The sequence below is a fragment of the Oncorhynchus mykiss genome, chromosome 7, assembly GCF_013265735.2.
Source record: "Oncorhynchus mykiss isolate Arlee chromosome 7, USDA_OmykA_1.1, whole genome shotgun sequence".
In the NCBI taxonomy this organism is placed as follows: domain Eukaryota; kingdom Metazoa; phylum Chordata; class Actinopteri; order Salmoniformes; family Salmonidae; genus Oncorhynchus; species Oncorhynchus mykiss.
In genome coordinates, this window is record NC_048571.1 from 53,716,009 (window position 1) to 53,731,673 (window position 15,665).

Here is a 15,665-nt window from a genome sequence, read left to right on the forward strand (position 1 = left end):
TGTATCAGATACCTCTTATAGGCACTGTGCTACTTCAGCCTCAACATGGACAACACTATTTATTTTCTTAAACAGCCAGTATATTTCAAGGTCCTTCAATAAATAATTCAAAATATGTCACGACATGGATGGAAATCATTATTTTCAACGGGTTACTGAAAAAAATATATAACCTCAAAGAAAAATTACTTTTCCTTCTCTAAACTCCTACAGAAATAAACAGTGAAATTGAAGAGAGAAGGGCTCGAGAGGTTGTGCCACAGACGAGGTTACTGTCAGCCATTGTCCCACAGTTCCAACAACTGGTCCTGATGCACTGCTCTTGCCCCTGGCCTGCACCTGTCACACCTGAATGTTCTCCACAGGTGCAGCGTATCAATCACCCAGCCAGGCCCATCTCTCTGGGTTCCCTGTCTCATAGACAATGTTGAGGCACGGTTGTATAAATTCTCAGCAGGCCATTGTCCGATGCTGCCATTGGTTCTAAGATGGGCATTCGTTGGCTTTGACGTGATTGCCATACATTAACTGGCTGTAAAAGCTGAAGTGTAAACGGATGTTCATGGAGTATTCTTTCTCTTTCACTGGACTGAATAAGGAGATGGATAATACAGTATTTTATTAGAAAGTGCTCTGGAATTTTTAAGGGCTTAGTTGCAAAAGCTGATTTACAGCCAAGGGGCATTTGGCAAATCCCTTTATGTTATTTTGGGAGAAGATGTGGAAAACATCTTTATATCTTTAGAGGCATAATAATTAATGACCCAAAGTCTAGTTGGTGCATTCTCATTCTGTCTCGTGTCTATGTTTGAGGCTATGTTGTACATAAGTGTAGGTTTCTTTAAGGACAATAAGTTTAAAACGTTTTAATCAATGATCAACATAGACATAAGACAGAATGAGAATGCACTAACTGGACTTTGGGTCATGAATAACAGGAGCTGAATAAAAGGAGTGGAAAGTGAATGGTGTAGTAAAAGCACATTCTTGTGTCGGTTCTCATAACAGACAGCGGGGGATTTGTCATGTGGGCTGATAGGTGGTTGAATAGGAGGAAGAGGCATTTGCTTCCCTTCTCAAAATACAAGGAAACTAATACTGAGCCGAGAAAATCTTTCAGTTAAGATTTGTACCCAGGAACATTTTGTCAGATTATATGAACATAAAAGAGAAAACCTAGATTGTTTGGTCAATTCTTCTCAGGATTATTTAGCCAAATCAGGCTTAACAATCTTAGCCACTCACTCTCTTTGTAGAAGATCCCGACAGTGATGAGTGAGAAGAACAAGGCAACAGACAGAGCACACACTAAGACCAACAGCCTCCTTTCAGTGTGTGTCTTCTCAGCCCAACACCTGGGACCAGGGCCATGTCGCAGTGTCACCTGTACAGAAACACACACACACAGCAATGAGCACCCCAGTGTCATCTCCATAGACACACATACACTGGTTACTGTGTGTAATGGTTACAATGATTGGTATACAACCCTTAACCACAGTACTCATGCAAACAAACCACTCTATGTTCTATGATCCTATGATGAATGGTTTCTTCTTTCTGGTCATAGATGATACACTGAACACCAGAGGCAGAAGTGCTAATACTGTGTGACTAAAATGTATTGGTTATGGTTGAAATGACTCACATGATATATTACAATAGATAATGGCTTCCACACAATAATGCCTTTCAACACCCCTCTATATAAAGGTCATGAATTCATATTTTGTTTATTTCTTTATAGTTCTTCAGCCGGCATCATTCAAATGCATTGTGCCTCTGTCCCAGATAAGGGGAAGGCAGAGCACTAACCACAATGGATGAACTAGGACATGGTCATGTTTTTTTAAATGTCAGCCTGACTGCGTTTACTGAAAGCTCACTTGAGTTTTAGATCTGCTCAATTACTATAGCAATTAATGTGGCTTCGCATCACTGAGCTTTACACACACCGCAAAAACCATTTATCCTAGACCTGTTAAAGAATTAGATTTAGTCCCATTAACTAAGGCAAAGTTCAAATGTCACACTGAATGTGAGCAGCCCGTGTGACAAAGCCGCCACAGGCTTCCCAATCCTCCAGACTTTGAGGTTCGGGTGGGTTTGAACTTGTAATCTGTATTGATGTGTGCAATTGAGAAGACTTGTAGTTAGACATGTGTGAAGCCACTGACTCAGACAGCGCAGGTCCATTGTAAAAACCTGTTTTGGTTTCAGGTACATAGCTACTGTTGTTGTAGCCTCTAAAATGTTTGCCAACAGTGTCTTCAGTATACCTTTCTCTATCTATTGATATGTTTGTTTCTATGATAATCCCAAAAAAACATTAATCCACAGTATGTGTATGTTGTTCTGCATTCTCCTACTTAATCAGTTGAAGGATCCTGCACAGGGGTTATTTCAGAGTTATAAGACTGTTGTATTCTGCTGGGCTCTGCAACTGATTATACAGGATTTTTGAAGCACCCAGAAATGCAGATACTATATGGGCCGCTGTAAAGGGTAGTTTGTTTTATAAAAGGGTTCCTCCTGAGACTGAAGTCTTTCTCTTCAAGTAGCCCTTAATGTTAAACGTAGCACATGGCTGACAGAGAATAGCAGGCTGTCAGGAAATAGCATGGCGCTCATAGTCCTCACAAAGACAATAGAAAATCTGGAATTTGATTAGCTCAATGGTTATGAATTTCTTTGGAATGGAATGTAATTTGTCATTCAATGTAAGCAGATCATCACATAACAACAAAAGAAGCAGAATGAGTGCATCTCTAGACAGGCTTGGCATTTGTCAGAGTTTGTCGAAAATGTTTATACAAAGGAATGGTTGTGCCTACCTGCATGGCAGAGGAGGGGTAGATCTCATCTCCGGTGGAGTCCACCAGGTCATCCTCGTCCAGAGTGGCCCTCTTGTACGTGGACATCTGAAAGGTCAAATGCAGAAAAGACTCCCTCAGTGCTTCCATGCTCCTCCAGGCCCTTCTCCTTTCCTTTGTCAGGATGTGTGTGACGTTTACTCTTTAACAGTCTTTGGGAATTCTAGGTATGGTTTCACCCTCAGATCCATCAGGAAGAGTCTCTGTCTGTCTGCTTTGGGTTGCTCCAGTCCAGGGGAAGGAATATTAAATTCTCTCTTCACCTCTCAGGCACACACTCACCTCCTCCCTTCCCCCTAACCCCCTACTCAACAACCCCCCTGGGGGCTGATCTCATGGGCACCGTCAAAACTCACCCACTCAAAAAGTCCTTTAAAGGTTTACAAAGAGCCCTTCCTCTCAAGCAGCTATGTTGTTCTGCTCAGCCTTCTGTCAGTACACTCTCCTCAGGAGCTCTCACTAAGCCCAATTTAGCCAAACGAGACAATACAGAGGGAACTCGCAAAAAACAGGAAGCAGCATTGACTTGATCGACGGGCATGACTGAGTGTGAGGGTGTGTAAGAGGGAGTGTATGTGCATTCCACAGTGGTTTCATTTCGATTTAGGGAGGGAACTTTTGTAGGTTAGTTCACTCCCACTCTCCAATCCATAGGGCTAGACCAGAGGGTGGAGTCTGGATAGAAACACTCTTCCACTGCATGCTTTCAGTTGTTGCCTGGGTTACCGTCACCTGATAGGCATGACAGTTGATTGTTCTTACCCTGTCTAACCCTTCACCCAGAAGGATAATGCACTATTTATTTAAAAAATTGTATTTTACTACTGAGGTAAACAGCTGTAATTTAAGAGTGTAGTACTAGTTCTTCTCATTTTACATTTGAGTCATTTAGCAGACGCTCTTATCCAGAGTGACTTATATTTCTCCTGTTATCAATCTATCCATGACACTTTCCCCTAGCCTACAACAAGCGTAGTTACTTTCTCCTATAACTCCTGCCAATGGCTCTGCATCTTCAGCCTCCATGGACAGCAAATAGGCAGCTCTAACTACTAGACCAGCCAAGCCAAACCCCGCTTTCTAGTACATGGACAGTGCCAGTCAACCCAACTGGCAGTATCACAGGTCAACCCTACTGGCAGTATCACAAGTCAACCCTACTGGCAGTATCACAAGTCAACCCTACTGGCAGTATCACAAGTCAACCCTACTGGCTGTATCACAAGTCAACCCTACTGGCAGTATCACAAGTCAACCCTACTGGCTGTATCACAAGTCAACCCTACTGGCAGTATCACAGGTCAACCCTACTGGCAGTATCACAAGTCAACCCTACTGGCAGTATCACAAGTCAACCCAACTGGCTGTATCACAAGTCAACCCTACTGACTGTATCACAAGTCAACCCTACTGGCAGTATCACAAGTCAACCCTACTGGCACTATCACAAGTCAACCCAACTGGCAGTATCACAAGTCAACCCTACTGGCAGTATCACAAGTCAACCCTACTGGCAGTATCACAAGTCAACCCTACTGGCAGTATCACAAGTCAACCCTACTGGCACTATCACAAGTCAACCCTACTGGCACTATCACAAGTCCCTAACAGCGCAGCGGACAGCCACTAGTGTTGTCTTAACCTCCACAAGGCCACTCATGCAAAATTCCCCACCGATATCCACACTGATATACTTGGCTCTCCCTAACGAGGTCCTGCCTAGACCCATCATCACCCTGTGGAGGGACCGTTCTGATGAGTGAGAGATGGTGAGAGAGACACAGAGGGGATGAAAGAGGTTAGAAAAAGACTGGGAGAATACTTGTGGCCACCACTTTTTTCAGTGATTTCTAAACTACATTTCCAGACTAAAGTGGGCTTCAGTTCTCAACATCATAATGTCTACTCCACTGTATATGCATAGCTGAGGACTGAGATTTGAATGACTGAGACATTTTCTTCTCCTTTTCAGTTTATTAATATGGCTGTCCCTAAGCCTCCTTTTATGCAGCGAATGCATTTTACACACAAACAAAATAATGCGACTCTTTAGTCACAATCTACATTCCTTTTAAAACGACTACATTATAAAGGTAACACATGTAGTGGAATAGCCCAGGCACCATGTTACTAATCACAGTCCTCGGCCTTCATAAGTTGTGGTATTCGCCGGCACAAACCCATCCATGGCACGTACTCATTCCTGAGAACACACACTCATATTTAGACACTTTCTTGGCACTGATGTGTGTGCAGATGTGCCTCAGAGCATTCTTGCATGTTGCCACAGATCGCCGTCGTTAACAACACTGAATTTCAGACCAATGGTGACGCAGACTCCCTTTTCCTGCTGTTGAGAGGTGTAGGAGAGACGAATGTAAAGCTAATGGTAGGAAGTTTGTTGTGACTCACCAGGAACACCTGTGTAAGTGTGTATCCTGTCAATAGGCTTTTGTCAATGAAAACACCTCTATACTGTAGGAGACGGATGCTACCGAGGCCACACATAGTTGTAGCGTGAGGTCATAGGCATTCCATAACATAGTAATTCTATGAGATCCTAACAGGAAGATAGGACACATTCACTCTGATTTCATAAGACTTGTCTGGGTCTGGTGCATAGAATGATTTGCTGCACCCAAAGTTGATTATTTATAAAACTTACTGTGATACACAAACAACATTTCGACCAAAATGGTCTTCATCAGGTAAATTAACCCTACATGACCCACAACAACCATATTACCTCAGTTACCTCGACTAAGCACATTGACTCTTTAACGGTACCACCTGTGTATAGCCTCCCTACTGTTATTTTATTGTTGCTTCTATTTTTCTTCTTTATTTTTTTTTTACTTCAGTTAATTTTAGTAAATACTTTCTTAACACTTATTTTTCTTAAAACTGCATTGTTGGTTAAGGGCTTGTAAATAAGCATTTCACTGTAAGGTCCACACCTGTTGTATTCGGCACATGTGACCATTTTTCTTTAAAAAAATTTTTTGCACAGGATCCCTTGGTGTTCTCATGGTCTGGGTCTGTGACATGACTCTGGCTCTACAGTGTCTTTGTTTGTGTTCCTCCAAAGCATGTGGGGATGTTTCTCACAGAGCAGCAGATGGCTATGAGAGGTCAATATTCCAGGATTCTTGAACCCTAGTGAGGCCATGGCCTCTGAGAGAGGATAGAAACCACATGCATGCGTCAGTAATTCGTCACAGATCCTGCAAACCAGACAATTATTTGTATAAGGGGAGTGTGTGTTTGTGCATGTATTTGGGTGTGTGTTTCTGGGATATGGGCAATGGACATGCATGGCTAGGAACACAATTTATACAAAAGAAAGAGGTATAGGCTGTGATTCCGAAGGTAACCGCCCTGTGGTGCATATGGTTGAGTTTTGGCCGCATGAGAGAAAAATGCAACCATTTGCACAATCATCCTAAAATCTCATAAGAAATTAAGTGTTTTTTTTTGTCTTATAGTAAAGTTATACTCTGTTATTATATTATGTTTGGTAAAATACTATCATTATGTGATCTTGCAGACATTGATTCAGCTTTGATCTAACTTTATTAAAGTAGAGAATCTCGCACATGAGCAGAAGCTTCAGGCCTTTAGCTATTGGGAAGAGGGTTCCAGAGAATTCGGACCCGCAGTCACTCCAAAAATAATATCAGTTTCACAAGGATTAATGTCTATGGTAAATGAGATCATATGGTTATGTGGTTTTGGCCCACGACTGACAACATTGGCCTCTTGTTCATTTGGCGTAAACATAGCTATCCTTGGATTGCTAAATGACATAGAAGATTATCCTCTCCTTCTATTAAATTATTTTCCTGACTGGCAAGTGAGTAACAGATCTCATTCAATCTCCTCATGAGGGAAAGAAATTTGAAAATATCTTTAAGATATTTGGAGTTTGGTAACACTGTGATATTTTTTAACATACAGAAGGCAAATCATTTCAGCAAAAATAAATATAAATGTTGATATTAGTTGGCAGGGGTCTTTACTTCTGTTGAGATAATGGGCATCATGCCAACCCAGAGATGGAGCTAGTAGGCCGCCTATCTATGATAGATATACAGGTGCATTATCAGTACCTGATTAGGATGTCGGACATGACTTACTACCGGAGTAAATGATTATGCTAGCACCTTATCTAACTCTCTGATGTGAGTCATTCACATACACCAACAAATACTTGGGTACTATGACCACTCCAAAGGAAGTGATGCTACAATGTGATGCAAGTGACAAAGGTCTAGGGGCAGAGCCACTGCAGAAGGGGCAGCCCATTGCATTTGCTTCAAGCACATTGACACCCATAGAGGAGGGATATGCCCAAATTGAAAACAAGTGTCTAGCCATTGTGTTCGCTTGTGACCGTTTTGACTAATACCTTCATGGCAGGGAGTCTGTCACGGTGCACACTGACCACAAGCCACTGGAGGTTATCTTCTGTCTGCCTCAAAGCGACTACAAAGGATGATGCTAAAGCTTCAGCGTTATCAATTAGAGGTAGTTTACTAAAATCCACATTGCAGATTTCTTGACCAGGCCAACACTACTAACAACTAGTCACCCGCAATATCGGACAAATGAGACTGTATGCGCTACAAGTTGAGTTTGAAGATGTTTTGTCAATTAGAATGGTTCACATTTCCCTGCCAACATGGGATGCTATCAAAGCTCATTCAGCTGAGGGCAAGACATCTCGAACGCTGCAGTCTTTTATCCTAAGAGGCTGGCCAGACACAAGGAAGGGTACTGGTTAGGGACTATTGGACGTACAGAGACGAACTCACAGTGCAGGAAGAGGTCGTCTACCAAGGCGACAGGGTCGTTGTGCCAGAAACTCTATGCCCCTCTCTCGTATCATGCATGGCAGTCAGGGGTAGAAAAGCCTCAGGAAATCCAGAGACTCATTATTCTGGCCCAAGAAAGGTCAAACTTTGTGGCCGCGTGCAGCATATGCAATGCTAATTTGTATTTTCCTTTATTTAACTAGGCAAGTCAGTTAAGAACAAATTCTTATTTTCAATGACGGCCTAGGAACAGTGGGTTAACTGCCTGTTCAGGGGCAGAACGACAGATTTGTACCTTGTCAGCTCGGGGATTTGAACTTGCAACCTTCCGGTTACTAGTACAACGCTCTAGCCACTAGACTACCCTGCCGACCCAATCTACCCAAGCAGCAAAAGGAAACGCTGCGCCCTTAGCCTAAAGTGTGAATGGATCTGTTCACAGTCAAAAATGTACATTTTGTTATTATAGTGGACTACTATTCAGATTTTTGGGAGGTAGAGAAAGTGGTTGACACAACAGCGGCTTGCATCAACGACTGTTGTAAGTAGCAGTTCAGCAGATATGGCATACCTGACAGTGGTGTAGTTACAGATAATGTCCCCCAGTTCACGAGTCAAGACTTTGTTAGTGAAAGCCTGGGAATTCCATCATGTGACCTCTTCAACCGACCACAGTCAGAGTAATGGGAAAGCTGAGTCAGCTGTGAAAATAGCAAGGCTTTCATCACAAAGGCTATGCAGGACGGCAAAGATGTGAAGCAAGCTATTTTGGCATAGAGAAATACTTCCACCGAAGCGTTCAGTAGCAGTCCTGCACAGCGTTTAATGTCTAGACGCACTTGCTCTCTGCTGCAAACAGCTCCCAAGCTCCTCACACCAAAGGTCATTAGGGATGTGCAGGCACATGTGTGCACATCAGGAGACGTCAAAACAGTACTATGACCAACATGCTAAAAATATGCCTGTAATAAAAAAATGCCATCTCTCTCTCGGCCATGCGCTTGGAAACACTACAGCGAAAATGGGAGCCTCTTAGAAAAACTCCAACTTCTCCCTAATTTGTCCAAAAACCAGCCTGAAACTCTTTCTAAAGACTGTTGACATCTAGTGGAAGCCCTAGGAACTGCAATCGGGGACGATTTCGCCCTATAAGTGCCAGGCATTGAAATCAGTGGTATGCTGATTTTTATTTTATTTTTATGGTTTGTCCTCAGGGTTTCACCTGCCATTTCAGTTCTGTTATACTCGCAGACATTACTTTAAAGGTTTTAGACACTTTAAAGTGTTTTCTATCCAAATCTACCAATTATGTGCATATCCTAGCTTCTGGGCCTGAGTAACAGGCAGTTTACTTTGGGCACGCTTTTCATCCGGATGTCAAAATACCGCCCCCTATCCTAAAGAAGTTAAGAAATGGACTAGAGGTCGACGGATTAATCGGAATGGCCGGTTAATTAGGGCTGGTTTCAAGTTTTCATAACAATCGGAAATCTGTGTTTCTGGACAGCGACATTATTTAATGAGGCAAGTCAGTTAAGAACACATTCTTATTTTCAATGACGTTGGGTTAACTGCCTTGTTCAGGGGCAGAATGACAGATTTTTACCTTGTCAGCTCGGGGATTCAATCTTGCAACCTTACGGTTACTAGTCCAACGCTCTAACCACCTGCCTCACGAGAAGCCTGCCTGTTACGCGAATGCAGTAAGAAGCCAAGGTAAGTTGCTAGCCAGCATTAAACTTATCTTATAAAAAACAATCAATCAATCATAATCACTAGTTATAACTACACATGGTTGATGATATTACTAGTTTATCTAGTGTGTCCTGCGTTGCATATAATCGATGCGGTAATGCATTCGCGAAAAAGGACTGTCGTTGCTCCAACGTGTACCTAACCATAAACATCAATGCCTTTCTTAAAATCAATACACAGACGTATATATTGTAAACCTGCATATTTAGCTAAAAGAAAGGTTAGCAGGCAATATTAACCAGGTGAAATTGTGTCACTTCTCTTGCGTTCATTGCACGCAGAGTCCGGGTATATGCAACAGTTTGGGCAGCCTGGCTCATTGTGAACTAATTTCCCAGAATTTTACGTAATTATGACATAACATTGAAGGTTGTGCAATGTAACAGCAATATTTAGACTTATGGATGCCACCCGTTAGATAAAATACGGAACGGTTCCGTATTTCACTGAAATAATACATTTTTTGTTTTCGAAATGATAGTTTCCGGATTTGACCATATTAATGACCTACGGCTTGTATTTCTGTGTGTTATTATGTTATAATTAAGTCTATGATTTGATAGAGCAGTCTGACTGAGCGGTGGTAGGCAGCAGCAGGCTCGTAAGCATTCAGTCAAACAGCACTTTCGTGCGTTTTGCCAGCAGCTCTTCGCAATGCTTCAAGCATTGCGCTGGTCATGCCTTCTAGCCTATCAACTCCCGAGATTAGGCTGGTGTAACTGATGTGGCTAGCTAGTTAGCGGGGTGCGCGCTAATAGCGTTTCAAACGTCACTCGCTCTGAGACTTGGTGTCACGACTTCCGCTGAAGTTGGCTCCCCTGCCTGTTCGGGGCGGTGCTCGGCGGTCGTCGTCCTACTAGCCGCTACCGATCCCTTTTTCGTTTGTCTGTTGGTTTTGTCTTATTAGTTTCACCTGTGTGTATTTTGGTTTAATTAGCTTCCCTATATGTAGTAGTTTGACCCGCCCTTGTTTTGTCCGGGATTGTCTTTATGTTACGTGTGTGCATGTTAGGTAGTGGTGTATTTTCTTTTCTTTACTTGACACCCTGTGGTTTTTGGGTTGTCTTGTATAGTGTCCTGCGCCCTGTATTGTGTTGGGCTTATTATTTTGGTGTGCAAGATTAAAGCACTTTACTCAGTTACTCTCTCTCTCTGCATCTGATTCCTGCACCCACCTAGTCCCGCGTGACACTTGGAGTAGTTGTTCCCCTTGCTCTGCAAGGGCCGTGGCTTTTGTGGAGTGATGGGTAACGCTGCTTCGAGGGTGGCTGTTGTCGATGTGTTCCTGGTTCGAGCCCAGGTAGGGGCGAGGAGAGGGACGGAAGCTATACTGTTACACTGGCAATACTAAAGTGCCTATAAGAACATCCAATAGTCAAAGGTATATGAAATACAAATCGTATAGAGAGAAATACTCCTATAATTCATATAATAACTACAACCTAAAACTTCTTACCTGGGAAAATTGAAGACTCATGTTAAAAGGAACCACCAGCTTTCATATGTTCTCATGTTCTGAGCAAGGAACTTAAACGTTAGCTTTTTTACATGGCACATATTGCACTTTTACTTTCTTCTCCAACACTTTGTTTTTGCATTATTTAAACCAAATTGAACATGTTTCATTATTTATTTGAGGCTAAATTGATTTTATTGATGTATTATATTAAGTTAAAATAAGTGTTCATTCAGTATTTTTGTAATTGTCATTATTACAAATAGAAAATTAAAAAATTGGCCGATTAATCTGCCTTTTTTGGTCCTCCAATAATCGGTATCGGCGTCGAAAAATCATATTCGGTCGACCTCTAAAATGGACAATGAACTGATGTTTGTTAATTATAAAAAATAAAGATGATAATAATGTTGTAAATACGTATATTCATAAGGGTTGGTGTTAAAATTGTATGAAGTCTCAAGTTAATTCTATATGAAAAGGAGGATGTTGAGATAATGGGCCAACCCAGAGATGGTACTCGTAGGCCGCCTATCAATGATAGATATACAAGTGCATTATCAGTACCTGATTAGGATGTCACGACCTGTAACATGACTTACTACCAGAGTAAATGATTATGATAGCACCTTATATAACTCTGCGACGCGAGTCATTCACGTACACTTTTTAACAACTTCAACATTATTGTGTTTTGGTGTATTTTTTTTACACCTTTTAAGCAAAGCCTTTGCTTATTTCTAATTTTAGGATGGAAATTGGTTGAAAGATTGACGTGCCTTCATTTAAAAAAAACATAGACTCGTAGCTTTCATTTGACACCAAATTTTATGTGCTCCTATGAACTTCACGTTAGTGCCCAGCACTAGAGACTGCCCCCCAGGAGTCAAACAAATGTTAACCCTTTAGTATAACCTAGGGAGAAGAGCTGTAGCTAGGAACACATTCCAAAGATTCCAACTTTAGGCACTCAAACGGATACAAACACAGCCATGTAAAAATGTGTTCAAGGTGATTAGACACAGTAGTCACAGCCAGCCTACAACACAAACCAGTCCAAAATATCACATAGGCCCAACACAAGGTCTAATGTTTTACTACCCCGGGCTGCTTGAAGGACATAGATAAAGACAGACTGCACGGCTGAACACTGCAGCTCATGACCTGTGACGTCAAACAGGCCCTGGTGTTAAATGTCTTCCCCTGCATGCTTCCTTTGGAGAAAACACCCTGATACTGTGAGGTGGCGGGTAAAAACAACTGTATCCAGGCCAATATAAGCATAAGAGTAACACGAGATAAACATACAAAAACTAAAGGCTTACCCTTCTTAGCCTGGAGCATTAATTTATTAAGACTCTGAGAGGTTCTGCAAATTCTGACACCCAGGTGGGTCCTCTCATACACTGTTCTCTCTCTATAGGCATACACAACGTCCATTATCATCATATAAATACCACATGAATTACTCCAATGACATGTTTTATATCCAAGTAATTCATAAAAAACAATGATGAAACTATTAGTACAGTTTGTTAATGCAAGTGTTAATAAAGCAATGTTTGTAGAGTTACTTATACCTTTATACTACTTCAACCCCACCCATCCCATCCATAAACCAGCACCAAACACTTAATAATGTAATTCGCACATCCTTGTCAAAGGACACTATGAACTTGGTGTCCCTCCTGAGGTGCTGACTTGCTGCACCCTCGACAACTACTGTGATTATTATTATTTGACCATGCTGGTCATTTATGAACATTTGAACATCTTGGCCATGCTTTGTTCTAATCTCCACCCGGCACAGCCAGAAGAGGACTGGCCACCCCTCATAGCCTGGTTCCTCTCTAGGTTTCTTCCTAGGTTTTGGCCTTTCTAGGGAGTTTTTCCTAGCCACCATGCTTCTACACCTGCATTGCTTGCTGTTTGGGGTTTTAGGCTGGGTTTCTGTACAGCACTTTGAGATATCAGCTGATGAAAGAAGGGCTTTACAAATACATTTGATTTGATTTGATTAACGATCTTCATTACGTAACCCTTATACAGTCATGTGTACAATACTGCAGTTCATCATTCTGTATCTGATATGATGTCAGTCAGTGACATAACCTGAAACACAAAAAAACGTCCCTCAAAAAAACAGTAAAGACTACTGCACAATGAATGGGAGGCACCTTGTAGGCTAACGTCCAGGTGTAACATGAGAATACCTTTGGAGAATATGTTATCTGCATGATGTGGGATTTACAGCTCAGGTAGGCCTAGATAACATTAGATTACCTGTGTCTGCTGCTGCATGTGGCCTAATATTGACTTCCAAGAAACTCTCAAGCTCACCCCTGGGCCCTAGGTAGGCTAATGAATAACCACTATGCAAACAAGGATGACAACAACAAGTGACAACCCAATTATGGATTAAAATTATTATTTTTCCTTTTTCAATGAAAAAGTATGTTCAATAGTGTTTTCAAACCATCTTTGCTGTAGTAGTAGGGTATACAGTATCTGATCATAAGGCAAACACTTTTATTTAAGTCAGTGAGTAGGCTTGACTAAAATTCAGGGATGACTTGTTTTGGTAATGCAGAAACCGGTTCCCGCTGGGAATTATGCAAAACACACTAGGGTGACCACATGTCCCTGACAGTGGCCTTTTCTTCCGCAACCAAACAATCATGTCCTGCATTTTATCAACAAATTCAAACACCACTAATTTGGAAAGAAAAAAGGTTGGTTCCTCCTGTATTTCATTCACACATTCCAACCTGTCTTTTGCAGTCATGTTGCGTTTATGAAAATATGTAGGCCTATATCATCAGGATGTGGCACTGATGTTAAACACTTCTCCAATTGTTGTTGAGATCTGATATTCTGAGCAAGACAAGCATAGCAATGTCATAGGCCTATCGTCAACCAATCACATTTCCCAAATCCTTTCGGGAAAATACCAGCTAAACTTTTGAGAGGACAGTTAGGCCTAGCTACTTACAAAGCTGGTTTGTGACGAAGAGCTACAAAAGTCAGTAAATAGCCACATTAGACTGAAAGGCTTGGGACAATTTCAAGGATTTTACTGGGTTACAGTTCATATAAGGAAATCAGTCAATTTAAATAAATAAATTAGGCCCTAATCTATGGATTTCACATAACTGGACAGGGGTGAAGCCATGAGGGGGCTTGGAGGGCATAGGCCCACCCACTGGGGAGCCAGGACCAGCCAATCAGAATGAGTTTTTCCCCACATAAATACTCCTCTGCACTACCCCCATCAGAAGAACCCGCAGGTGAAGAAGCTGGATGTGGAGGTCCTGGAATGGCGTGGTTACACGTGATCTGCTGTTATGAGGCCGGTTGGCAACTGCTCTGGTGGACATTCCTGCAGGCAGCATGCCAATTGCATGCACCCTCAAAACTTGAGACATCTTTGGCATTGCTTACAAAACTGCACATTTTAAAGTGGCCTTTTATTGTCCCCAGCACACAGTGCACCTGTGTAATGATCATGCTGTTTAATCAACTTCTTGACAAGCCAAACCTGTCAGGTGAATGGATTATCTAGGCAAAGGAGAAATGCTGTCACGTCCTGACCTTAGTTCCTTTTGTATGTCTCTGTTTTAGGTTGGTCAGGGTGTGAGTTGGGGTGGGCATTCTATGTTTTATTCTATGTTGTATGTCTAGGTGTTGTGTTTCTATGTTTAGGCCTGGTATGGTTACCAATCAGAGACAGCTGGTTATCGTTGTCTCTGATTGAGAACCATACTTAGGCAGCCTGTCTTCCCACTATGGGTGTGGGTAGTTATTTTCTGTTTAATGTGTTGTTTCACCTGACAGGACTGTTTCGGTTTTGTTCGTTCACGTTGTTGTTTTTGTATTTTTCAGTGTTCTATTAAAATAATTATGAACACGTACCACGCTGCACCTTGGTCCTCACCTTCTTCCACCTACGACAATTGTTACAAATGCTCACTAACATGGATATAAACACATTTGTATAGAACAGTTGAGTGAAATAAGCTTTTTGTGCTCATGGAAAATGTCTGTGATGTTTTTATTTCAGCTCATGAAACATGGGACCAACACTTTACATGTTGCGTTTATATTTTAGTTCAGAGTAGCTCGTTCAGGAAGCGGGAGCTGTAGGTGCTCATTTAGTAAAGTTAGACGAAAGCTGAAGCAATTTCTTGGAAGATCACATACTGATGAATTAGTATTCTACATAACAGAACCAAATATACCTATAATAGCAAAGGATGATTACAAAGATTGGACCAGCCAGAGCCAAGAGGTTGTTAACTTCTACATAACCATTAGGCCTAGTAGCATGGCACTCAAGGCTAACTATCACAAATTTCCTGGGGAACTGTGAAAATGAGGGCATTATAATAATTATAATCCCATTGATCCTCCCATTGATCCTATTAGGCACTTGTTTACTTCAGAAGCTTATTGTAGTTGTATTTTCTTTGATCTCCACACCTTAAGTGATTGCGCTACATGTTAAGACCGTAACGAAATACCCAGTCAACAATTCAAGTTCCTTAATCCTTCAACACTTGAGAAAATTGTGTAGGCCTGTGTGCACAAATTTACATGAATTGCAGCTAAACCACCCCTTATTGCGTTAGATAAATTATCTATCGCTTTATTTGCAAATCCTTGAAAATTGCATAAACCAAAACAGGTAGCATTTGTAACCTAATTAGGGTCAATATACTTTAATAATGTACCTGGCTGTACCTACATGTAGGCTAAACTATCATGCAC

At 41.6% G+C, this 15,665-nt stretch overlaps 1 protein-coding gene across 3 annotated transcripts in view; it reads right to left on the reverse strand.

The window, feature by feature from the left end:
* Positions 1-15,665, reverse strand: part of LOC110527997 (endothelin-converting enzyme 1) — a 28,065-nt gene that overhangs the window by 11,285 nt on the left and 1,115 nt on the right. The window contains exons 1-3 of one of the 3 annotated variants that reach the window (XM_036983534.1): positions 3,230-3,442; positions 2,835-2,921; positions 1,246-1,384 (exon numbers count right to left, since the gene is read on the reverse strand). In XM_036983534.1, coding sequence (XP_036839429.1) covers positions 1,246-1,384; positions 2,835-2,921 — 226 coding nt within the window. In that variant the 5' untranslated portion in view covers positions 3,230-3,442. Of the gene's footprint in view, positions 1-1,245; positions 1,385-2,834; positions 3,443-15,665 lie in introns of those variants that run through there. The other 2 variants (XM_021609749.2, XM_021609748.2) reach the window with 2 other exon arrangements.